The 27788-nt window shown below is 37.5% G+C and overlaps 1 protein-coding gene across 4 annotated transcripts in view; it reads right to left on the bottom strand.

Moving 5' to 3' along the window:
* Myef2 (myelin expression factor 2) overlaps positions 1 to 21855 on the bottom strand; it is a 35742-nt gene extending 13887 nt beyond the window's left edge. For 3 of the 4 annotated variants that reach the window (XM_057782044.1, XM_057782046.1, XM_057782045.1), the window contains exons 1-9: positions 21572 to 21855; positions 15231 to 15439; positions 13977 to 14029; positions 12568 to 12575; positions 12376 to 12469; positions 7941 to 8132; positions 7178 to 7331; positions 6691 to 6740; positions 6520 to 6583 (exon numbers count right to left, since the gene is read on the bottom strand). In XM_057782044.1, the coding sequence (XP_057638027.1) occupies positions 6520 to 6583; positions 6691 to 6740; positions 7178 to 7331; positions 7941 to 8132; positions 12376 to 12469; positions 12568 to 12575; positions 13977 to 14029; positions 15231 to 15439; positions 21572 to 21705 (958 nt within the window). In that variant the 5' untranslated portion in view covers positions 21706 to 21855. The remainder of the gene's footprint in view (positions 1 to 6519; positions 6584 to 6690; positions 6741 to 7177; positions 7332 to 7940; positions 8133 to 12375; positions 12470 to 12567; positions 12576 to 13976; positions 14030 to 15230; positions 15440 to 21571) is intronic. The other variant, XM_057782047.1, reaches the window with a different exon arrangement.
* Between the last annotated feature and the right edge of the window lie 5933 nt (positions 21856 to 27788).

Below are 27788 nucleotides of genomic sequence, written 5' to 3'. Positions count from 1 at the left end.
TGATTATGGAAGTTAGGATTTTTGTAATGCCGCTGGTCACTAACACAAAAGGAAGCAGACATGACTAGTCACTAAGTCTATCAGCTACACTGCATTGACCCATTTAGAAAAAAAAAAAAGCTAATTTTTTTTTAAGGGATAGAGATCTGTAACCAGAATGAAAACTTTCTTCTCCTTCTATTTAAAACTCTATTAATAGTGCTGTCCAAGGTAAAAACGGTACCACTATAGACAAAGTATGGAGATTTTTGTTGAAATGAAAAAGCGTGGCACATACACACAATGAAGTTTTACTCATACACAGAGAAGAATGAAATTATTTTCAGGTTAACAGAACTGGACATTAGCATGTTAAAGAAAATAAACTAGATTCGAATAAATACACTTTTCTTTCATGAAGATTTTAAACATAAACATGTGATATGAAGTAGAAGAGGGCTATAGAGGAGGAGAAGGAGGACTAAAAGAAGTAATAATGGGAGTGAAAGACAAAACACTGCAGGTGTCTAATACAAATTTAATTCTCCATATACACAACATACACATGTGTGGCACGAAAGGAGACAAACTATCTGGGGAGGAAGAGGGCCAGTGAGAGGACAAGGAGGAGTAGGATACGACAAAGGGAGACAAGGAGATATATGAAAATGACTTAATAAAACCCACTTTGAACCCTGGCTATGAATGATGCAGGGAGGGAGGGAGGATTAAGTTGATTGACGGCAGCTTAAAGATAGCAAAACTAAATTCTTGATGGCTATTTAATAAACCTGTGTATCTTTTTCAAATTCTCACTAATGTAGCAATTAGGGCTTGAGGATGAGAAAGATACAGACACATATTTTAAACTGCACAGGTCAATATGAAGTAAATATGTTCCTACGCCTAACAGCACAGTCAGGCTCATATGTACAAGCACCATTTTGTCGCTTCTGACAGGTCAGTAATTACATTAATCTCAAAGAGTTATAAAAAAGAAAAGAAAAAATCTTAATGTGAGAGTTATGTGAAATGAGAAACTTCCCACTTGCAAATCTGTAATAAAATTTGAGTGAAACAGATGAAGGAAGGAAAAAACAGAACAAAGAGTTTAAAAATCATCTTAAGAAACCAATTTAAAGTTCATCACCTCTCCAGGCGGTGGTGGCACACGCCTTTAATCCCAGCACTTGGGAGTTCGAGGCCAGCCTGGTCTACAAGAGCTAGTTCCAGGACAGGCTACAAAGCTTCAGAGAAACCCTGACTCGAAAAACCAAAAAAAGGTCATCACCTCATATCTCAAGAGAAAAGAAAATACAAAATTACTTAAAAATGTAAAGTACACATAATAGGACAGATTTTTTCATTAATTGTTTGAGAATTTCATAAACATGCTTTGATCAAATCACTACCCCAGTCGTCTTTCAACTCCCCCAAAACTTTTCCCTCCCAACATCACATCTTTTGTTGTTGTTTAACCCCACTGTTTACTTCGTATGTATGGGCGTGGGTGTAAGGACATCCACTGGAGACTGGGAATTCTCTCAGGGGCTGCATTCCTGAAGAAAACCAATTTTCTCTTCCTCAGCAACCATTAGTTACTCAGCTGGGGTGGGGTGCATGTGTTGTTCCTTCAGCAATCACTGAAGGCTGAGATCTGGGCAGGGCTTGAGCACTACAATTTACTGCTGATGGAGGTATAGTGACGCCGACCAGGTAACTGGGAGGGAAGAAGGCTGCCTCACAAAGGGAGAAAGGGCAATGTTCAACGACACATGGTTGGTCATTTTTTCCAGAATTTATCTTTTAAATCTTCAACCATTGTAAAATCTCGATAAACAGAAAGTCATACTCACACTGCAGTGAAGCTGTCTACCAGAGACGACGACTTTAAAATAGCTCCATGAACAACAGACCAATAGAAAGGGGGAGGGGCAATTTAACAAGGAGTTTATCTGAACTATGAATTCTCAACAATGGAAACCAGAAGAATAAACTACTTTCAAAGTGCTAAGAAACAGTAACTTGACCTTAAACCCTCTAACAAGTCAAACTATTTCAGAAACATTTACAGAGCAGTCAACACTGGGAGCCTTTACCTATAGTAACTCCTTACTGAAAAAATAAAAAGCTTAATAGATGCTCCAAAAGAAAGTGAGCAATACCAGGCCTAAGGGTAGAGAAATGATAACAGAAAAAATAAAAATAATATCTACTCTATGAGATCTGAAAAAGTAACAGAATGAAAACCCTGAATGATAATAGCATTCAGTCATTAGAATTAAAGTAAGAGGGCATGAAAGCTAACTTCAAGAATTATACATACATAACAAAAGCAGAGAAAGACAAGTATTTATTAAGTACCAAAAGTGAAACACAAACTAAGAAAATACAAACCCAAAAAAATGACCAATGTGAGGAAACTGAATCCAACATCACATAAAGACTCAAGCAATTTTCTTAAAAATATAATTATACCTATAACATTTACATACATATACATCAAAAACAGTATTATAAAATAAAATGAAGGGGGCTGGAGAGATGGCTCAGTGGTTAAGAGCATTGCCTGCTCATCCAAAGGTCCTGAGTTCAATTCCCAGCAACCACATGGTCGCTCACAACCATCTGTAATGAGGTCTGGTGCCCTCTTCTGGCCTGCAGGCATACAAGCAGACAGAATACTGTATACATAATAAATAAATATTTAAAATAAAATAAAATAAAATGAAGAAACAACACACAACTATTATACTGAATATTATACAAGGACAAAGTAATTACAAAATCACCTCATAATAAATTATTTTATTCACCAAGAATTTTTCATTATTTATCAATTCCAATCTCTATTCATCAATTCTAATCTTGGATGCACTTGATAATTGACCTTCAAAATATTTTCAACAAGAAAAAAATGGTACATCTATCAATATACTAAGAAATTTACCATTAACACTTTTCAGTAATTGATAACCCAAAAAGATAAAATTATGAGAAAGGACAGAAAACAATTAAAATGATTAACAAGCCTGATTTAGTAAACATAGAAAACATAAAAAGGGGGCTATGGTATGCCACCCACAGTAAAATGTAACTATTTCACAGAATCGCAATTATATGGACTATGTTATATTACCGTATTGAACCTAAGTTAGAAACTAGTACAAAATAAAGAACTCATGCATTTGGAAATTCAAATTTTATATTTTCAAATATACAAGATGCAAGAATATTGTAGTAGTAATTTTTAAACACTGGACTACAATAAAAATTAATCCATAGAAGGACCTACGTACAGTAGTTAAATTTATAATCCTAATTGCTTATGTTAGAAAAGAGAGAATGAAAATTAGTGAAATAAGTAATCAACTTAGAGTCAGGGCAAAAATTAGATTGAACCTAAAACAGAGGAAGGGAAGAAATAATAAAGAAATTAAATATACTAAAAACAAAGCTCATTCTTTACAAACACTAATGAACTGGCAATTTCTAATGATAATGAGCCAGTAAGGAGAGACAGCTCAGCCATAAAGAGCATGTAGTGCTTTTACAGAAGACCCAAGTTTGGTTCCCAGCATCCACACTGTACCACTCACAACCACCTGCACTTCCAGCACCAGGGGATCCAACATCCTCTTCTGGCCTTGCAAGCACTGAAATAATATGCACAAACCTACGTACTGATATATACACATAATTAAAATAACATCTTCATCAAGAGCAAAGAGAACTATGAATAGAGAGAAAATTTAAGATAGTGCTATACTAATAAAGTTTAACACCAAGTATCAGTGGGTAAAGGTGCTTGCTGCTAATCCTGACACCCTAAATTCAATCTCTGAAACCCATAAACTAGAAGAGACCTGATTACCAAGGGCTGTCCTCTGACTTTCCCACATGTACCACAGCAAGCACATACACAAAATCCATGCTTAAAACAGTAAACACTTTAATGTTGAAGATAGACAAAAATGGGAGAAACCCTTAGAGAAGATATCAAGCAGCAATAAAAAATATTAACAGTAAATAAGTCACCCCCAAACATATGTAAAGGCCAGTTTTACACAATTTTTAGCAAATATTAAAAAATAGGTAATTCTTAAAGAAAAAGAATATTTTAATTTAGTATTACTTCTAATAATTTAAAATGTAAATCAATCTGAAAAGCAGAAAATGTATAAAAGCAGTATCATGCATTAAAATGAAGATTTATCAGCTTTATTAATAAAACAGAATCAAGAACAAAACACAAAACAGTGAACCGTGAAATAACATATTATGTTACACTAAATCTTAAAGTCAGGGAAGCTATTTTTATGTTTATGGATGTACAAATATACACTCACATTACTAAAATTTATATAATAAACATATTCATGAGTTGTCCTCTCATTAAGAGGAAGACACTGAGAAGTGGATGTGGAGTTGGGGCATTTCAAGTCTATTGATAAAATTTTATTTAATTAGAAAAATCTAGTAAATGTATGCCATACAAGAGTTACAAAAAGCTGGGCGGTGGTGGCGCACACCTTTAATCCCAGTACTCGGGAGGCAGAGGCAGGTGGATCTCTGGGAGTTCGAGGCCAGCCTGGTCTACAAGAGCTAGTTCCGGGACAGGCACCAAAGCTACAGAGAAACCCTGTCTCGAAAAAAACAAAAAAAAACAAAACAAAACAAAAAAAGAGTTACAAAAATAATTTTACTTCTGTCTGCATATTTAAAACATTTTGTTAAAAGTTTTAATAATAATAATAATAATGAAAGAACATGAAGAGAAACAGCAACGTCCAGTAATGCTGCAAGAGCAATAGTGACTACAGAGCGCTTACACTGTTGTTTTATAATGCTTTAGAATATAGCAATCAGTGGGCATGTCTTGAGAATCTGTAGATCTAAATCTACTCAGGATTTGTTTTCACTACTGGGATTGAACTCGGGACCCCATGCATGCTAATCAAGTGCTCTATCATTGACGTATACCAACAATATCCCGACAGACACTTTGTTTGAAGTGCTAGCTCTACACTGAGTCCAGCTCCAGGTCACACTAAGTTGTTCAGGCTGGCTTGGAACTCACTCTACAGCTGAGGCAGACTTTAGATTCTCCTGCCATAGCCTCTTAAGGATCATAGGCCTGTGCTTCAAGGTATGGCTAAGGACATCTAAAGAAAATATGAAAAATAACAGTTTTATATAAAAAAAGTATTATTCACTGTGTGCTGGCTAATATATTTAAGATAATTTCGGAGATAAGAAAATGTATCAATGTCACATTAAGGAATGAAAACACAGACTTTCTCTTGAATTAATATGACCAAGAGTGAGACCAAATTTGAATTCTCCACTTGTCTCTGTATCTTCCACCTGTCTATAGTTTGTAGTTACTGGACTGTCTACAGTCAATGTGTCTGTGACTGTCTGAATACTGTTCTGATGTCTGATTATCCCTATGTCTGCCTTTCTTTAACACAGATTTTTGCCCTGTATTCATCAACCAACACAGAAAGTATGGAATGGGGATAAGATAAAAGGTTCTTCAGAAATCTTTAACAGAACTTGTACAAGGAAAGAGACTTAACTGACCCAGAATAGTAAACAACACTGCAAACACACATTATCAAACAATAACCTATGTTGCTCCAACATTTATGGTGGATATTTGTTTTAAGGGTGATTTCAACCTGTTGGCTACTTTCAGAAACGATTACCACAGTATCTACAGACACACTATTCTGAATTAAGGACATGAAAGAATACAAAATTTAAGGTTAAAGGTAGGTTAGGTTGTAAAAGATGATTGCATGGGAGATCCAACGTATAATAAGGTTGGTTGTTGCACTATTCTCTTAAAGACAGGTTAAAAATCTGGCTGAGTAAATAGTAGGACAGCAGGTTAAGTACATAGTCTTAAATGTTCATGAGGGGAATTAAGGTCCAATAAAAGTTCACTCTCTTTAAATGCAAAGTATATTCATAAGATTGCATCATACTCTGTTATTAGAGAAATAAAGGTTAAAACATGTAAAATACAGAACAGCAAAATGATCATGGAACACCAATAAAAATATCTGGGATGAATTTTCAACATGGAAAAATGGTTATAATTTATTGTTAAGCCCAACTTCTAAATAACTGATATAATAGTCTGAAGCTACTTAAATGCATATACATACATACACATAAGATAGCAAGAATATATGTTAAAAACTTAAAAATGGTGGATATCTTATGGTAAAATTATAGGGTTTTTCTTTCCCTTTCTTGTATTTGAACTCACCAAATACATTAGTACTTAGTAACTAGGTGGTCAAAAACAAACAAATGAAAAATTTAAAAATTCATTGATAAATCTCATATTTATCTTTTTACTCTTTACCTAATCAGAAGCAGCAAACTGCGCAAAATTCCAAACTAATCTCAAAGGAGTGTGAGAGCGACTTCAATCTGGGCATAAAAACAAACTTCTGCTTTGTACATAATGCAAAACAAACAAACACACAAAAAACTCCGGCTGTTTTCTAACAAGTTTCTACTTACGTGGTAACTGTGATGTCTTACTATCATGTGAACGGTAGTCTTCATGAGGGACAGATTTGTCATCCTAATTACAAAAGAAAAATTATTATAGTTAAAAAACAGCTCCTAAGAACTGCTGTGCTAGGAACACATCTGAAGCAGTGAAGGCCAAGTTGAGAAGGAGAAACTCACCATTTTCACATGCATAGGTCTATCAAATAAAAACTGCCCATTGAACATGGCTGTTGAGTCAGTCAAGGAAAGCCAGTTGACAGCAAAATTATACTTGCAGAAAAATTCTCATATTTAAAGAGTCTGAAACTTTCTCTACTATTTTATCACTTTACTCATACTAGTCTCTTCCTCTGATTTATACCTTAATTCACCAAGACTGACTAGGTTTCATCAAAAGCCACTGCACTGACACACAATGGAGTGTCAAAGTATGCCCACACCCATGCTGCAGCAGGAAGGAAGAGCAGAAAACCATACAGCCCTCGACAGCATGACTAGTTCAAGTTTGAAGAGGGACTCTAGTACCTAACTAGGAACAAGTCTTAGAACTGCAGACAAAAGCCTAATTTCTAAGCGATGCAACATTACACAACATGAACAAGAAACATGCAAAGGTATTAAGTCTCACCAACTTCATTTAATGCTAAAATACAGATCAGGATACAAATTGCTTGAACTGCTTCAATTGCTTGCTCAAAAGTGACAGTGCCCATGCCTCTGCTCTTGCCATCCTTGTCTTCTTTAATATCTGCCCGCTTTACAGTTCCAGCTATGCTGAACACTTCTTTTAGCTTCTTCCAACCAACTTTGAAGTCAAGCTTAACATAAAATTGTATAAAGTTACATACAAACAAAATTATATTTTCCAAACTTATAAAACTATAAACTAATTCTTGCTCAATAATATAAAATAAAAAATAAAATAAAAAAGGTCTTGTTTAAAAATCAGTTCACCTATATCTACCTTCATTGAAATTCCCCAAATCTTTAAATTCCTCTATCCTGTTGTGTACACATGAAACTTGGCATCTATTTTGACTAAGGAAAATTTGTGTTTGGAAAATATTGTCCATTTCACTAACTTTCAAAAGCACAGAAAAATGGCAAACCAACCACAATAGGCACTTAAAACACCAAGACTACAAGAACAAAATTAAACTATGAAGATGAATAAAACACATATAACTGACTTAAAGTTATATATCTAAGAATGCCACAGTTCTGTCTTAAAATGTTAAGCAACCGCTTAGCATTTAAAGTCTAACCTCAGACTACTTACATAATTTAGGTTTGAGTTTAGAATAGTTATGTCTTTACTTACTTAAGCTAAAAATAAACAGAATGACCTACAAACCTATCAGCATACATCTCACAAAATAATATCATGATGAGAGTTAACTATCAGAACAACAAAAGCTTAAACTTACATTAGCGACAAAAATTGTGGAACCAAGTCTACCAGCCTGCAAATTGCTGATAACCTCAGGAGGAATGTTCGGATTATTGAGAATGGAAGGTGGCAAATTCACCAACCCAGACCCCACATCAGAGGTATGTGATCCTTGAAATGATGTTCCTGTTCGCTGCAGTGCCCGGCGAGCATTTTCTCCATCGGGATCCTACAATGCACACTAAATGTTAACTGCTAGCAAATACATCAGTGAATATATATAATTCAAGTGGTTTAAATTCAACAATAGCTAACCCATCTGGACCAAAGTACTGACAGCTTTGAGGACTAAGGTTTTGTTTATTCGGTCCCCCCCCCTTGCAGGAAGTGAGTCCCATAAAAAAACCTAAGGACAAAAGATTTCAGACTCAAAAGCTGGGAGTTTCAAGTACTTTTTTTCAGTCACTGAGGCCACATAGAAACCTGAAATTAGTTTAGTTTGTTTTGTTCTTATACTCATGCAGAAGTGTGGCTGCATATATATAAAAATGCCCTTAACTCAAAGAGTAGCAAAACACTTTCTGTGCCTCTTCTTTGCACAATACAGCAAAAGTGAACTCTCACCACTAGACAGCCAAAATATCAGATTCAAACTAATTCACAGTCTCTACCTAGGAGAACATACTACTGTAAACTAAGGAATACAGAGATAGAGGAAGGTTTACTATCACGGGTTAACATCACTCCTGAACAAAACACAATAATCCATTTTATAATAGCTTTCTCAACAATGAAAAGGACCTGTGACAGGAAAAGAGGAGCAATAACAGAAGGCCAAGTATCCAAGTAAAGAATTATAGCGAATATTTTTAGTTCATTCACTTTTAGAAGAAATATCTTTTATTAAAACAAAAGGCAAATACAAATGTATTTCGCCCACTCATTCCACTAAGTAGAAGGCCAACAACAAAACTCACGTTAAGACTACATAGAATGAGAGGACTATTATTTACATGTAAATTATTATGCCAAAAATTCTACTTTCTCATTCATGAACTCACAGCACTTGTGCTTGCCTGTATAAGATCAGTCCAGCCAACATTCTAACATGGAAGGATAAAGGACTCAGAGCTCCTACCAGGAGGGATCTATCGGCAGCAGCTGTCAGCTTCTGGGGAAGAGACTCAATTTTCTTAAAGGGTCTAATCCCTGGCAGGCCAGTCATGCAACAGTGGATGACTCCCCACCACCACACACTCACAGGAGAATATGGTTAGCGCACATCAGACTCAGGTTTTAAAAATTATTTGGGAGGGACACAAAGAAAGCTGGGAGAGCAAGGAGGTAGGAGTGGATCTAGGAGCTGGGGGAAAAGGGAGTAAAAATGATCAAAATACATTAAATGAGATTCTCAAAGAATAAAAATATTCTATCAAAATCTTTCCTGCTGTGTACAGTCTGTAAATAATGATTAAAAAAAGTGAAATAAAATAAGGAAGGATGACTTTAAGAAATTCTCCAGCATAGTTGGAAGAACAAAAGAAGGAAAAAGAATGAACGGAAGAATAAAAGTATGACAGACTCTAATGTGTTTCTTCATAATGGAGAAATTAAAAGGAATACAAAAGTAAAGAAAACTGTTACCCAAGAATGCTCTAAGACTTTCAGTTAATAAATAGTTGGGATTGTTACTGCTCACTCTGTCACTTGACAGGATCCAGGATCACCTGGGGAATGAGATTTATGGGCATGCTTGTGGGAAATAAACTGGATTAGACTAATAATAACTGCTTTTAATTGTGAGCTGGACCATTCCCTGTACTGGTTCCTGAAACGCATAGAATGAAGGAAGTGAGCAGAGCATGCATTCATATCTCTCTGCTTCCTGACTATGAACTCAGCTGTTGCAGGCTCCTGCTGCCTTCAACTCCCCACAATGACGGACCACACTTCAAACTGAGAGCCAAAATAAATTCTCCTAAGTTGATTTTAGTCGAGTATTTTGTTACAATGACAGAAAAGAAATTAAGACAGTCATAAATGTTTCAGATTTGAAAAGTGAAAAACATGTACAAAAAAAATTTGAGAATAATGGTTACCTACACAGGAGGATTAAAAAAGAGAGCAAGCTCCTTCAACTATTAAAGCACATAGATTGTTTGTATTAACAGTGTACATTTGTTCTGTCACACGTAAGTAAGCACTATATATACATTACACACACATAAACAAATCGCATTAAGATCTTACTTAGTTTTTATTCCTCTTTCCTCCTTGCTGTCCAGCCTGCCAATCATTAACTGGTAATGCTATTAGTGGATCTACTAATAATACATGTACGACTCCTACTGATCTTCATGCAACTGGATAGAATTCTAAAGACCTACTAAAGAACGCTGCAAACACCCTTCATTAGATAACCATGTAAGCAGTCCTCAGCAGTTTTATCAGTCACTAGTTTGTAAATCAGATATTCCCAGGAAAATGACTACCTTTATTGAACATTAGCTGAAGAGTTAAATAAACCCTTCATTACTTAGTAAAGTTAAATTTGACCTTTTTTTATAACCTTCTAAAATAGTTAAAAATAGAGGTATCCTACAACTTCATTCTAGGGTTTCCACAACAGATCTGGGCTCTACAATATGCTACAACAATCACATGACCTAAGCCTTTAACACCCAGTCAATTTTGTCAATGAAAAATAGAAAGATACTATAAACACAGTATGCTTAATGTCTATAGTGTCTCTATGGAGCCTTTATAATACTCGTTTCCTTTAAAGAGAAGCAGGTTCATAAAATAGCAAATTATGATCATTAAATTATTAGAGGATTATAAATTGTGACAAATTATTTAGGATGCCAGCACATTTCTAAAACCTTAGCCCTGGCTTATTAATAAAAGCAGCAAATAAATAATAAATGACTAGTCAAAGCACAAAGCTTAAAACACTCCCTACCAAATCTCTAGCTCTCTGTCAGTTCCTTTTTTTTTTTTTTTTTTGGATAATCATAATCCCAGGATCAAACAGGATTCAAGGAATTTGGAAGTTAATTCCAGTAAAGAATACAGGACACATGAATATTTTGGTATCAAGCCATTCAAACTATCATCACACTAAAGAACAAGATATCAACAATCACTAACAGGAATAATTTTTACAGTTTACATTTACAATATAGTTAAGACTATTTTAAGCACTGTGCTAACAGCTTTATATATTATCACAAGTATAGGAATTAGAAAACACTAGTTAACACTTTGAGTCTTTACAACACTTCCAGAGATTTTCTAATATTTCTCCTATCTCAGTGACAAGGAAACTTAACAAAGGTTAAGTGAATTGCTCTGCCTGGGTCACTCTGTTCTAGTGACAGAGAATGACTTACAATCTACTTATCACACTTCATACAATTCCCATAGGTATTATTGGTGGTGGTATAATAAGTTCTAGAGACTAGAGAAGAGCGGTCATATACCCTGTCACCTGGCAAGAAAAGGATAAGCTGGAACTCAAAATCACCTTCTCCTGTAGAATGCCAGCCAATGAACGGACAGAATCAGTATTAGCACAACATTTCAAATACTCAAAATAACATTACCTCTTTCTTTCCTTCCTTCTTTCTTCTTTCTTTCAGTTTTTCAAGACAGGATATCTCTATGTAGCCCTAGCTGTCCTGAAACTCACTCTGTAGACCAGGCTAGCCTCAAACTCACACAGATCTGCCTGCCTCTGCCTACCAAGTGCTAGGATTAAAGGTGTGCACCCCATCATGAGGCTGCCTATTTCTTTCAATACAGACTTAGCAAGGATATGTATGCAAATGCATCTATGTTCAAACTATTATGGTAAAATTAACAACATAAAAGAATTTATGAAATTGAGGGTTATTCAAGCTAATTATTACCAAGATCAATGACTCCTATAAGTGGTATTATGTAAAGTACCTTCTGGTCATTTTTCAATCCATTCATACTGCAACAAGATTCCCATTATAGATTATTCTAAATCCTAGACTCTATATGCTAATCTTATAGAATCTAAATTAATTTTATTAAAGATGAACATCAATCTTATTCAAATCCACAAGCTAGTGTATTATCAAGCAACCAGTAATCAATTATAATACCCATTGAATTTTCAAATTAAACAAGAGTCTAAAACTAAAAATGTTTATAGAAAATAAAGTCTTCATCTTAAGTTTATCATCTTTAAATTTATGGGTCCTGATTATTTTCTAATTGGGGGCCTCTATTTAGCTGTGACAAAATTAATTAAATATAAAGAATAACTCTTATTACGAGTACTAGCAAATCATCTATAAGAGAAATTATCACTAGCTACAATTCTTTAATAAGACTCTATCCTTAAAAGACAAGTTGCAAGAGCTAAATGAGAAAAAAAATGAAAAGTGAAAGGAAGCATGTCCATATAATATTTAAATTCCAAATACAAAAAAATAACTCACCTCTTTAATATTCAGAGGTCTTCCACTAAGGTCATATTTGTTCATAGTTTCTAGTGCTTTTTTTACAAATTCTTCATCTTTGAATTCAACCACACTTTAGGGAAAAATATATAAGAAATGCTTATGTAAAAAGATTTCTTATTCTAATCACAAGATTAATTTGACTTAAGATACTTTAAAAAAAAATCTTACCCACAACCCTATATCCAGTAGATTGTCAATATATGCAAAAGAAAAAAAACATTTTAGGTCAGTAATTGAAGTTATTGGAAGACTCTAATATTTAAGTCATCACACGTAAATCAAGAAGACATTTTTTTTTCTTTTTTTTTCACCTCCAGAATGTAATAGGCAAGTGACCATGCATTTTCTACAAATTTTTAAATCCATCTAATACGTTACAAGCTTGGAGTACACTTCTATTTTCAAGTGACTCTGCTTAAAATTAAAACTAGTACCACTGTACAAATTTAATCAACAGTAAATAAAGGAAGAAACTGAAGGTTCCAATATACAATGTTCTTACACATGAGTATTTCAAAAAGATGCAATGCATACAATATGTATTGAAATCTAATTAAAATAGCAAAATCAACATGAATTTTTTAAAAAAATTATTATTTTATGTGTATGGATATTTTGCCTGCATGTAGGGCTATACACAATATATGGGTCTAGTGCCAAGAGAGGCTGGATGAAGATGTCAAATATCCTGGAACTTGAGTTTCAAATGGTTGTGAGCTGCCATGTGGTATTAGAAATTGAGCCCAGGTCCCCTGGAAGAGCAGCCAGTACTCTTAAATGATGAGCCATCTCTCCAGCCCCCATGAATATTATGTTAAATAAAGTTATCTATTAGATTAAAACTGGCTGCACACAATTGAGGAGCATCTAGTTGGAAGCATGTAAAACAAATTACCCATGCTAAGGGAATGTACAAAATCATTCTTTAAAAACAATTCCTCTGATTACTATTCAAAGTGCCATTTGAATGTGATGACAGTTTGTATCTCTCATGTACCCAATCATTTTATGAATATGATGAGACGCTAGAAGAGTTTTCCATTATATTCTTCCGTATGCACATGCTGCTAAGTCAAAATCTATCATCAGCCTTCTAGGTCAACTTAATCATAGACATCATTCCTAACAATTGGTCAGAGCACTGCCTCTTGTATAGTCCTGAAGGCTACCAAATTAAGCTTTTCAAAAAAGTTTCAAAATTATATTCGAAATTAACACCTTTAAGCCACAGGCCTCTCATGAAACCCTTGGAAATATTATCAATTCAGTGACTTGTAAAATATCCCTGAAGACATCAAAATACAACAAAAATAACTATATTAAAGTTTTATTAGCTAAGAAAAGCATACCTTAAAGCATTAGAAAAATGAATGCCCTTTATGAATATTTGCAAAACCCATCATCCCTTTCAGGAAGCTGGTTTGGTTGGCATGTCAGACTTGCTAGTATAAAAACCTCAAATCTTAAAGTAAAACAAAATGAAACTTAAGTTTCCAAAAGTCTGATAGAGTATTATACAAAAGTAAACTGCTGAGGAACTTTTAAACCTCGAGCAGATTGTGGCCCATAGCACTTACCCTTGATTTTCCTTCCGCATCCTTAAAGAGCTCCACGTATGTAACCTCACCAACTACATAAGACATACAAAAGGAAGATACCAAGAAACAATACATTTAAACACCAGTATCTTGCTTTACTGCACACCTGTGCACAACTCTACAGAAAAGCACCTATTATTCACCAGCAATCAGGACCAGATCAACGTACCTCCTATCAATAGCTATAGAAATTTAACTAATTTTCAGAAATTACATCATCCACATTCTCTAAAAAAGCTAACAACCATATTAACCCAATTCATACAGCAGATCATATTTGGCCAGCATGATGTGGTTGGTGAACAAATGCACATATACATACAAATGACCCCTCAGCCTATCATATTAACAACATTAGCACTTTTCAAATAGCTTTGGTCAGCCTACACACAACAGCTGTTTTAAGGTGACTTCCTACCTGAATGTCTTCAATCATGTTTGCCATCAGTAAACTAAATTTACAAGTCATGCTTCACAGCAAGCCACACACTTCTAAATAAAGTCAGTGAATAAAACCAGTCAAATAGTTGTCACCTTACAACAGATACACCAATGCAATTAAAAAAATTATTAGAGAAGATCACCCTCAAAGCCAAGTACATAGTTTGCAGGACTGTTGAACCTCAATTTTTCAAGAGATAACAGAACTAACTTTTACAAGATCAAGTATTGAAATTATTTTCCCCCAAAACCAAGCATGTGCATAAGATGAAGGTTTTCAGGTTGTCCTGAAAACACAACTGCAGCAGCAGTAACACAAATTTAGTACAGAACTGCAAAGACAGCATCATGGCAGTCGTGACAATGCAAGCAAAATGAATTCCACAGCCAGATTCCAGACTCCACCAAAACATCTTTGGGGGAAAAAAAGAATCGACCTTATTATACATACATTAACAAGCAAGATGCATTGCTTAACTAATGCAACAGTCCTTTAAAATCTATAAAAACTTCAACTAGACAAAGCAATCACTTTAACAAAATTCTTGGTGGCATGCAGATGCTGGCTTCACTATCCACTAAAATGGCAAAAAGAAAAGTACTTCATTTATTCATACTTCCTTGTAACGAAATTGCCAAGTGGAAGAAAAAGAAAAGATTAATTCACATGTCAAGAAAGAAAAGTCTTTTTTTTTTTCTGAGTCTGTGTGGCTAAGAGGAATAAAAAGTTTGCTTATCTCCTCCCCTTCTTAGATGACGATTACAACAGTAAGTTACTGCAGAAATCGTTACCTTTTTCTCTCATCAGGTCTTTAATAGCCTGCCATTTCATGTCATAGGGGATGTTGCTAATAAACACTCGGTTCCGATTTGGACCTTTCTTTTCTCCAGTACCCGAATTCTTATCTTTTGAATAGGGATGAAATCGATTGGCCTTCTTATTTCCCGTCGACTTTTCTTTTAAATCAGATTTTTCTTCTTTCACTGATTCATCATTCTCCCTGTGAATTATAAGACAAATAAAAGCATCTTCAACTGAACTTCTAAGAACAGAGCTCTTCAATCACTCACATCTGTGGCTTCACAAATCTCTCACTTAAGCTAGAAGCTGGAGGTCAGCCTGGGACCCCATGCTGTTCAAGCGTATCAATTTTTCAGTTAACAGTTGATAATTTTCTTCTCTGTTAATAGTTGTAAGCATTCCCAAACCCAGTTTTTCCCAGCATACTATTCAATAAATATTATTAGACCCTAAAGCAGAGGCATGTGAGTTATCTCAACATCACAGTTACGGAAGAATTAATTTTGGGCTTCATTCAACTAAAACCCAATTCGGGCCATCAAGAGGGCACTTGAGCAGGAACCCGATGATCTGAGTTCAAAACCAGAACCCATGTTAAAGATGGAAGGAGAGAATTGACTATACAAATCTTTCCTCTGATGTCAATATGTTCACACATCATACACATACATCATATATACAAACACCCCCACTCACACAAATGTGCAAAATGATAAAAAAAAATTAGTATTTTAACTAAATTAAAATTTAAAAACTAGCTCCTACTTGATGCATGGTGATACTTATAATTCTAGCACTCAGGGAGACAGAAACAGAAAGATTACCACAAGTTTCAAGACAGCCTGGTCTATAAACTAAGTTTTAAGCTAGCCAGCCAAACCAGAGCTATATAGTCAAGATTCTGCACCCCTCTCCCCAAAAGAAGATAAATGAATAAACAAACTAAAATGATTAACTGAAAATTTTATTACTTACAGATTAGTAAGTTTTTCCTAGAATTTTCTCCTTCCCGTAAAACCATAATCAAAATACAGTCACCTCTATCTACCTATTTAATACATGCATGCACTCATATTCACTACATGTCAAGTTTTATTTATTCCCTACTTTGATAAACAGAAAATGTAAAAGGTATTCTAATATCTTCATGTTGAACATAGGCTAGGACACTTGAGAGAATTATCTCTTTTACTAGTAATGCTATTTATAATGCAAGGATAGAGTTGAGGAGGGGGAGATAATTAAACACATCATGAGGCAGAATCTACCAATTTTTTAAATGGGGCTAATTGGGAAAATTAATTTTTAAGACTTTTCTTGCAATGTAAGTTTTATGATGTCACATATCAACATAGGAATAGATAAGATATGGATGGATATCTTATCTTTATATATATATAAAGCAATCCTAGCAGATAAAAATCTGGGTTAGATTTAAAATGCAATTTATATTTTTAATATGCAAGTACAAGTATGCAAGTGCACATGCACACCTGTGAGCAAGTGTACGGAGACCAGAGGACAGCCTCAGGAATATCATTCTTGTCTTTGTGATAATGTCTGCCTTTGGACTGATGCTCACCAAACTGGCTAGACTGGCTAACCAGGGAGATGCAGGCATCCTCCTGTCTCCTTCTCCCCAGTACTGGTATTACAAGGACACACTTCCATGCCCAGAACTTTCATATGACACTGGAGCTCACACTTAGGTCTACACTGCACATAAGGCAAGCACTTTTCAACTGGGCTAGCTCCCCAAGCCTTGAAAGCAATCGTATTACATAAACAACAGTGGATTTAACTCACGGATTGCTTTAATCAATCTTTAAGGCAATTTTTATAAACTTTAATGTGTCAAAATCTCTAAGAATAACGAGCAAGAAAACAGATTTCTTAAAACTTAATTGATTATCCTAACCAACAAACCAAATATCATAATCTAGGTTATGAAGTCTAAGATGAGCAATTTTAGAAAGCTATAAACTTCTTACAGCATTAATATGGGAATTTTACTTCTTAAGACACCACTCTCCTGAAGGGTAACAATATTGCCATAAATAAAGTGCATACGGTCTATGAGAATAAAACCTATATCCTTTGGTATCCACACTGTACCTAGCATGGCTAGGTACATCCACACTGTACCAGCATGACTTGTGCTGGATAAACTGCAATTTTCTATTATCAGTTAAAGACCCAGACTCTGGAGATTGGGAAGATGGCTCATGGCTCAGTAGGTAAACTCTTGATATGTAAAACTGAGTGCCAAGGTTTGGCTCTCCCGCACCCACATAAGAAGCTGGACGTGGAAATACACATCTGTAACTCCATAGCTGGGGGGTAGAGACAGGTGGATTCCTGAACCTCACTGTCCAGCCAGGCTAGCCAAATCAGTGAGCTTTAGGTACAGTGAGAAACCTCTCAGAAAGTACACCCGTACACACACACACACACGCACGCACGCAAGCACACACCTAAACTCACTGAAAATGGTGATTCATGACTGTAATACCAGCACTCAAGAGGTAGAAGCAAAAAGACTGCCAAGAGCTGAGGGCCAGTCTGGACTATGCAGCCCAACCTAGCCAGGACCTGATCTCAAAACCAAAGAGAGAAATGCTCAAACAATCAAGAAAGAACATTAGTACCAAACTTGCTTCACCACCTATTCATATTTTGACAGGGACATTTCTTTATCAATCTTATTCTTTCATAAAAAATGGCAAGACCTGAAAGGTGTCTTCTCATTGTTCAACTCTAGATGCATCTGTGTGTGAACAGAGTGGCATTTCTGAGAATAGAAGCAAGCAGCCAAAATTTACAAGGCCTCTTCTCTGGTTCCTAGCTACAGCAGACATAACAAACCTTTCTTTTTAATTCCCCTGAAGAACTATCTGCATAATAATGTGCTTCCACTGAATTCACTGAATGTTTCCAGTCTGGGGTCAGGTAAGAAGATATCTAGCCTTTTGATAAGTATCCTTCCAAACTGCTTTTATCCTTGATGAAATCAAAAAAATGCACAGAATTCTGAAGTACTAAGTTCCTCCCTTATTCACCTTGCTGAAGGTTAAGTGACTGTGATAACCATTTGCTCTTGGTCATTCATTAAAAAAATATATTATTAAGGAATTTTTTTGTTTACTTAAAGGATAACCAGGGAGCAACTAAAGGTTTCTCAAAAAACCAGAAACCGAACTATCAAATAACCGATCTAGTAATCCCACTTTTTGAATATAAACAAAGGAAATAAAATGATCTCACAATTCTGAACTCATACTGTATCACTTACAGTAACTTAAGATATGAAACTGAACCAAAAGTCTGCTAATCCATTAATTAATGGTTAAAGAAAAGAAAGGTGTGAGAATGTATATATACAGGCGCAAAATGACACACATACAAGAGAGAGAGAGAGAGAGAGAGAGAGAGAGAGAGAGAGAGAGAGAGAGAGATTCAGTCTTTATAAGGAAAGCCTAGAGGTCTATGTGCTAAGTGAAGTAAGCCAGACACAGAAAACCAAATACTGCATGATAACTAAATCAGAGTACAACGATCATTACCAGAAGTATAAGATGTCTGCCTAAGAAAATAAAGTTCCAGTTACCAAGTGAATTCTAGAGCCAATATGTAGTACAATAACTATAGTTAATGACACATTGTACACTAGAAAATCAGAGAATACATCATAAATATTTGCAACACTTTTATATTAGCTCAATTATAGTAATCATATAATATTTAGAGCAAATCAAAATATGCTATTTATCTTCAATATACACAATTTTTATTTTCTAATTATAACTCAGCAAAGCTGAGGGACAAAGATCACAGTTGTGATCTTCACTCATGATAAAACTGATGCTTTATTAGTAAACACTTCACAATGCCCCAATGCTGGATATTTTTAAGTAGCACAACAGAAACACATTTATAATTACACAGAACTAATGAAGAGTCACAATACAATTGCTGCTTTTCTTCCAACTTAATTTAATTTTGGGAAGGAAACAAGTATCTTTAATTCCTGTCTAAAGAACAAGCCAACTAAATCTTTTACATGAGTTTCATGATCCCAAAAGTTCTCCCTGTATGTCTTCAACAGATACCCACTGGAACTTTAACATTTAAGGCCTCAAGGTACAACAATGAAAAAGACTATGGATTAATTTAAATTCAATCCTGATGACAGTAGCACTTAATTCACTTCTAAGCAGTGCATGTTGTAAAACAGCATCTGGTCATCACAATTATTTTAATAAATTGTTATCATTAAAAGCATGGCAATCAGCCCAAAGTTTAGGGTTGTCAACCATCCCTATGGTTCTCAGTAGATGAACATTAAGATTTAAGGCCCTACTTTTTCACTGTGAGTATCTCATGATGGCCCATCAGATAACAATAAATCCTTTAGGAGCATACTGGTCTCTACTCAACATTGGAAAGAAAGGGAAAGAATGAATTAGAAAATGGAAACATTCTGTATTTACTGTTGACACCCCACCCCCCCATATTTTGTCTCCTGAAATTAGAAAATGGTTCTTTCCCACCTTTTCCCATCCTGCAATACAACTGTTGTTGGCGCTATATTTTCAGATCTAATAGAGGTTTAGAGACCAGCTTCACAAGTACCAACATCATAGGACTCAAAAATTATTCTCTTCCAGAGTAAGAGGGTGGCACTCCCATGCTTAAGACAGAAATTAATGATACACACCTGCCATCCCTGAGCCCCATTCCGCCCCACAGATAAAGTTCACATAAGCTTTACCCAAAATGGCAGTGTTTACATGCGACTTAAAACACAGGATTGCACATACTCTAAGCTCTTTGTTACTTATGCTTACTTTCCATACAGATACAATATGGGGGTATTTTCAAATCATGACCAAATCTATGGAGACAGAACCCAAAGACAAGCAGGCTGACTAGTATTGGTAGTTATTCCAATTTGTTTTTTCTTTCTATTTTTAATGGCAAGTCCATGAAGGCCCACGATCCAGTAGCTCTAAGCCTCACTTGCGCTGACTTCTCGATGGTGGAGCAACATGCACATGTTCCACCCAGGAACAAACTGCACTGAGTTCTAATCTAAACTCGGTTCTGCTCTGAAAATGCTGCCTGTTCAAATGTCACCAGGAGGGTAGGGAAGCTAAAGTCCCCAGTTAAGGTCTAGCCAACTCAAAGGTAACACAATGGATTCTAAATAATGGCACATTAGTAAGATGCCTCTCAACATATATCATTTCAAAAATGAATATACGCTTCAGCAAACACCAACCACTGAACTTCCAAAGTTCAGGATGGGCCCCAGGGAAAAGGGATAATTCCTCTTAAATAAACTGTCAGTGGTTAAGAGAAAATATCCAATGATGTCATCCAAAGAGCAAGACTGTCGTAATGATGCTGAGGAGAGCTACCACATCTAATTTGCAATCAATTCAATTCAGTGCATTCCAAGAAACTGGTGCAAAGGGTACCATCACTACCGCAAGTATTTCCACACAAAAAGGCCAGACGTTCCCCATAAGCGCATGAGTTCACTGTTTTCTATCAAGGCAGAACTGAGAGGTGCAGGGTGTTTTCACTACATTACTGACATATTTAACTTCAATTTCATAGAAGGGACATAGAAAATGCTTGCCTTCACATCACCCCACGTGACAAGGAGAGGCAAATGCAATATGCCTCTATCCTACCGCCGTATTTATAGATTAACGCCAACTGAATTCTCTATAGTGACAGATAACAGATCCGACCTTAAAGTCAAGAGTTTTCTTCTAAAAAACACTGTATTTTGTGGGTTAGGGGGTGTCATTTTGTGGCCTAGCGCCTGCCTAGCACACACGAGGCCCAGGGTTCCGTTCCAGCTCTGTCAAATACACTTATATTCTAGTGATTTAATTGTATCACCTCATGCTGCTTTATAGTAAAATGAAGGCCACCATACACTGAGTTTGTGTTTTAAAAAAAAAAAAAAAAGCCTGCATAGACGGCAAACATCATCGGGTGAGTGGAGGAGACCGAGTCCCCCTTTTAAAGAGCGCCAATCAAGGGGAACACAATGGGTTCGGTGAGCTCTAACACTTCAGACACCACCACGGCTCACGCGGCCCCCAGCGGGGCTCGGAACCGGGCCGGGAGAGGAAAGGTCCGATGATGTCATCCCTAGGTCCTCCCCCGAGATGAGGCTAACCTCGGGCCTTTAAAGGGGACCGTTTTCCGCGCGCCGGAGGCCGGGGCCGCCCGCGCCGCACCTGCTCCCGCACCGGGGCCGCCCGCGCCTCCCGCCCCGCCCGCCGGCCCTCCGCCCGCCCGGGGGAGACAATACATTTTAACGCCGTTGGCGCTGCTGCGCGGCGGCTTCTCGGACTCGGCGGGGTGCGGGTCTCGCCGCGGCTCGGCCGGCTGCTGCTGCGGACCGTCGTCACCCGCGGCCGCCTCGGGCTTGTCGGCATCGGCCATCCCGCCGCGGGCTCCGCCTCGGCCGCGCTGAGGGCGCCGAGCGCTACAATGGCGGCGGCCGGCGGAGCGGTAACGGATCGCGATTTGAAAAGGCCCCGAGCGCTCGGCGGCCCGGATCTCGCGAGAGCGAGCGGACGAGGCCCCGCGACTTAGGGAGCGAGCCGGGGGCGGGGCTCCTGCGCGGCCACCTGCGGAGAGCGCGCCGGCAGCCAAGGGGCGCGGGCATGGGGGTCCTCAGGGGGCGGGGCGATTGGATACAGGAAGTACGCCAGCGTCGTCTCTGGTGAGGGATGCTCTACGTAGCCGCCGTGCCCCCGAGTCACCCGGAGACCTTCAGTCCGGTGCATCCGTGAGTGGTGGCCGCACCAGTTGACTATTTTCTTTGAGGTCTGAAGATCTCTGTAGACCTTAGCAATCAGCTAGGAAGTTGAAGTTTCTAAATTCTCGAGGCAGCAGCCTTGTGGACAATCTGTAATTTTCTTAAGAACTGTTGTACAAGGGGCCCGGAGGGAGAGCCCCGCAGTTAGGATAACGTGCAGCTCTTGCAGAGGACCCAGGTTCGGTTCCCAGCACCCACATGGAGGAGCGCCAACTCCCTCTTCGAACCCCACAGGCACTAGGCGTGCACTTGGTGCACATAAATAGATGCAAGCAAAACACGTACAAGTGGAATAAAAGTAAATATTTATCAAAGTCGGGCGGTGGTGGTGCACGCCTTTAATCCGGTCAACCGGGAGGTAGAGACTGGCGGATCTCTGTGAGTTCAAGGTCAGCCTGCTCTAGGGAGCGAGTTCACGCCAGTTGACGCTGTTACACGTAAAACCCTGTCTCGAAACAAAGAATTTTTACAAGATTAACTACAAAGGTACATTCTGGGTTTTGGTTATAGTTTTTTTTTCCTTATGAAAAACACAAATTTAACTTCAGTGCTATAATTGGACTTCACACTAAAGTGATCTTTTCAGTTGAAAAATGCAAAGACCTCTCCAAACGTTTCCTTCCATTAAAAAGTGAGTGGCATACTGCAAGCGTATTTTATAAGCTATGAAATGCTCTGTAAAATGCTGCCCTTAGAGCACTGTCCACATAGTGTCCTAACACAGCAGGTGCTACTGCGCTCTCCAGTCAACCCTGGGGGCGAGTATTTGCAGTTAGATAGGTACGGGATGGAATGAGGCTGGGGCAGTTGAAGCTGGAGCCCACCTCCTCGCTTCTCAACCTCCCTCGCAGGGAGGATAGTAATACCTCCCTTGCAGGGTAAGGATTTAAAGAAAGCTTTCACAGAGGAACCAAGTGCTACCGTATTCCGGTCTCTATCTCTTAAGACTCCATTGTTTCAGCCAAGGAGAAGCCAGATGGTTTTCCCTTCAATAATTGGTTAAATTGCAATACCTTTCCAGGTATTCATCATCCCGTTATTGTTTTGCTGTAAACCAAATTGCTTGGTGTTTTATCACAGAAACAGAGAAGCAAACTAGGGCATGGAGACCTTGCCTGGGGGGGGGGGGGATATAAAAAGAAGAAAGATCATACCATGATCACACACACACACACACACACACACACACACACAATCAGCAAAACAGAACATATGACAAATTAAATGGTTGGATTTGGATGCACTAAGATTCTAAACTGAGTGTTTACAGATCTAAGACTATATCTCAGTGGGAGAGAGCTTGTCTAACAGGGTTTAATCCACAGTACTGTACCCTGTGCTGTTTTGCAGTTCGTCCTATGATGGAAATACAAATGCTTATCACTAAATGGTAGAAACACTTGAACCACTTTCTAATGCCTTAGCTTACGTCAGCCTACCTCTACCTCAGTGCCACCCAGTAAGTCCACCCAAAGGCAGATTAGAGTAAGTTCTGGAGAGGCCTGCTCACTTTTCCTTGCACAGGAAGAGACATTCCCTTTCCCTAACACGTGGGAGACTTGGGCTTCCTCCATCCCAAGCCATGGATGTCAAATGGTAACCATTTTGTCCGACACCCTCACTCTAAGAGCACCAAGAGATGGTTACCTCTCATTGTTGTGGTCTTTAATTTAAATATTTATATTTTTATAGCATTGTTCTCGATTTTTAATTATAACATTTAGAAGAAAAAATAATACTTCTTAGGATGATGACTTGCGAGGTTCTATCCCTACGCTGCTCTGAATATTTGGTAATAATCGTTAGAAGCTGATAGAGAAGATAGCCATCCTCTTTTTATCTGCTGATAGTAAATGCATTGACAATGATAATTACTAGAAGCCCATGCTTCCTCCTCTATTTGCAGCTACATGTACCTTAGAGGGTGTATTTCTGGTCAGTAAAATCTAAGAGAAATGTTGAATGGATCCTGTAGGAGAGTCTTAGAGAAAAGTCATTTAGTCTTAGAGGAAAGTCATTTAACAAGGACCGTGGTCCCTCCAACCTCTTTTGTCTCCCTCTGTCATTGGCTTAGAATAGAGAAATTACGTTTACTGCAACGATCACTTTGTAGAACCCAGAAAGTGACCTCATAACTGGAAACCAAGGATGAGGAGCAGGATAAAAGAATCAGGATGAGGCTGTGAGGCAACAGTAACTACCCTGGCATCCTAACTCCCGCCTTGCTTTCTACAGTGACTAACAAATGTTCACCCTGATTAAACTGCTGCTTCTCGGCATCTTCCGATAACGCACAACTGAGCTTGATGGTGATGAGAGTAGCTTTCGATGGAAAGGACTGATTTGCTTAATAGCTTCTTCTATATGATGGTTTAAAATGGTTTTCTGATGACACCACTCACGTGTGCCTGACCTGTTCTTTGCTTTATGCGATAGAACACTGCAAGTTCCCTGTCTTATGTCCATCCTCTGCTCTCCTTACGGAATAGAAGCAGCTTTGCTTTGAGTGACACCGGGCCTAGGTAAACGATGCGCATGCGCACATGACACGGCTCTTTCTGCGTTGTGAGGCATAGTATTCAAGGGATTCTGGAAGTGTCTTTTTCCTGACAAGTTCTTAGCTTTTCTTCCTCCCTGTGGGGTCGGAAAGTTGAGCATGCATCTATATATGGAAACCATGATTCAACAACCTTAGGGCAGATCGACTTTGAACAGCTGCAGAGGAAGAAGATAAAGACCTGAAACTCTGCTGACATCAGAGAACCCCTGTATAAGCTTTTGACTGTTCATAACCAGGCTTCATGTTTGGGGACCAAAAGAACTTTTCTTTGAGTACAGTTAAATTTCTGAAGGAGTTTAGCTCCAACGCAGCCATTTCAACAGAGGCATTCATTACTGACAGATACTTATGGGTACAGTTGGTTGGAAGCAATGGTTTTACAGTAGTTTACAGATGTGACTTATCTTGTACTACATTACAGAGGAGTAGGTTGAATTTATTTCATGTCAATGTATTTCAACTCACAGGCCATTTAAATATGTTAAAATATATAAAACTGTGTGATGTGAATAAAAGCAAACTCGATAGCATGTATTTCCATTGTTTTCATTTCTGTTTCGGGTGGCAGCCATTTAGACATGTCGTAGGAGGAAGGCCCTCATTCTGGGCCCTATATGCTTTCATGACAACTAGCTGGGCTGGGAGAGCAGAAGTTGAGGAGTTATTGCTAGAATTTGGAAATTTAGAACAGGTAGGAATGGAGAGGACTCACCAGAATTAGCCCCTGTAACTGTGAAAGTTTGAAGACCCCTAATGCCCAGCAACACCGCATCTGCCCTTTGCTGTGACCACTAAGTTACCTGCAGCAACTGCTGGGTCAAATGGCTTCTCCTCTCCCTTCTCAAAAAGTTGCAACACTGTTGCTCATTGGCAGAATTTATATTGAAATACAACTAGAGAGAGATTTTTGGCAATGCTGAATCGTCAAGAGTCCTATGTAGTACAATTTCCAAGCCACTTAGCACAGTTCTTGATATATAAATACACACACACACGCACACAAAGGCATTTACAAACTAAGGCTAGTGGTAACATAATTAAAGCATGAAAGCTAAAATGAGTTTATGATGTTTTTAGATTTCGTAAATTTGACTAAGAACAAACATAATGATGAGAAGATAAGGGATGTGTATGAAAAGCTCATACAGAGAGAAAGGAAAAATTATGAAATAGGAATTTTCAAGATAGCTGAGGGGAATGGGGAATGCATGAATGTGACCTGGGCATCAGACTGATATCCTCAGAGCTTACCTCATTCGGCTCTGTAACTGGACTTAGAGTTCAGCTATTTTTTAACTTGGTAGTCAAAACATAACATACTGGGGGAAAAAACAATGATTTTCCTCAATCTGTTGACATCCCCACTTGTCAGTTATGTATTAACTGACTGATACTATAGAATCATATACTGTAACAGAAAAAGGATGGATTTTTGAAATAATTTCAGTCAGTTCCTACTATTCATGGCTCAAAAATTTGCAGAGACTGTGTTGAAAGTAACATATTATTTTACTTAACAATGCGCATAGAAAAGAGCTTGAATTATGGTTTAAATGAAACTATTTAGAAGCGTGTGGAGAGTAAAATTAAAACCAATTGAATAAAACTTCATTTTAATCATCACTTGGAGCTGAAACATTGGGTCCATCTATCTTTGCCAAAAGAATTTCTAGCAAAATGTAATATTGTCAATGAGACTCATCAGATAGGCCAGGCTTAGGTCATTATCCACACTGAAGTACCATCAGCTCATTTCACTTATCAGTCCACCCGGATAATTCTTTCACTGTTGACAAAATCCAACATGGTCATTTTCTAAACCAGTCATCCCGTTATCAAATTCTCCCATCCTCTTTCAGCACTGGCTACTCCTGAGACCCCAGATGATAAAATGACCTGGGGGGAGGAGGCTAAGGAGAAAAGAAAGAAAGGAAGCTAATAGTGTGATAAACAACAACAACAAAACCCCACAGAACTTTAAAGCATTCAATACTGAGCTGAGAAACTTGAGATGAGTGCCTGCTCCATTTATTCGTCACGGAAGCTTTTAATTGGTCCTCTTGAATTACATTGGGATGATAGGAATGAACCTCTAGAAAGTACAGAATGTGCCTGCATTGGGAGCAGAATATCTGCAACTGTGTCTCTCTTTTTTTTTTTTTTTTTTTTTTTTTTTTTTTTTTTTTTTTTTTTTTTTTTTTGGAGAAGTAGCAGATACTGCTTACTAAAATTTCAAAAACATTCCAAACCCTTCCTCCAAAAAGATTAAAATAATTTATGGAGTGTAAAGGTAAAAATGACATTCAAGATTGATAGGAAAATATTTTTAAAGTCAATCAACTTCGAAATACAAATGATTATCTAAATACATTCTAAAAATCACAAGATTATTAAAATTTTAAATGTAAAAAATAAATCGAATAAAGTAACTATACCAAAATTAGTCTATATGTTTCTTCAGCATATTAATTTTTGTTACTCAATGTTTGCGTTAACTGTACTACATAATAAAATGAATTACATTTGAAGATTCTACATATTTCAGCCATCAACCAGAAAATGTGGATTCTGCAAAGGAGAAGAAAGCAGCATTGCCACGGACCGGCTCAGGGGAGCCACTCAGACCGTGGGAGAAGCAGGGTCCTGGTAACAGGAAGGCACAAGTTCGGTGAATGACAGACAGACACAACATACAAGAGAGTGGTTGGAATCTGCTGCGATTTTACTGAATTCATGTTTTCATTATATAGTATTCAAACAAAGAACAAATCAGAAGGTCATGTGTCATTGGTTGGCACAGTATGAGAGCTTCTTTTAGTCATATCAGCGATATTTAAGAAAAGTATATTATCAGGAACAGGTGTTAGACATAAAGCATCCTTAGAAGAGGAAATCTTGTCCTTGGGAATGTAAACCTCAGGCAAGTGGTTTCATCTTATGAATAGAAAGTTTCTGTCTCATTATCACTATCATGGCCCTTCCTCTTCCTAACCCTTATTTCATCTAGTGACCAAATATGCCTAATTAGTTCTCTGCACCTGTTGAAATATACTTTTTAGTACCTTCTTATGCAGCAGACACCATGGGGGTTGGGATCTAGCAAGCCTATCCATAAAGTTTAAAATATAACAGTCTTTGTCCATC

Source organism: Chionomys nivalis, chromosome 9, assembly GCF_950005125.1.
Source record: "Chionomys nivalis chromosome 9, mChiNiv1.1, whole genome shotgun sequence".
NCBI lineage: Eukaryota > Metazoa > Chordata > Mammalia > Rodentia > Cricetidae > Chionomys > Chionomys nivalis.
The sequence above is the reverse complement of the archived record's forward strand: the minus strand, read 5'-3'. Positions and strand labels throughout refer to the sequence as shown.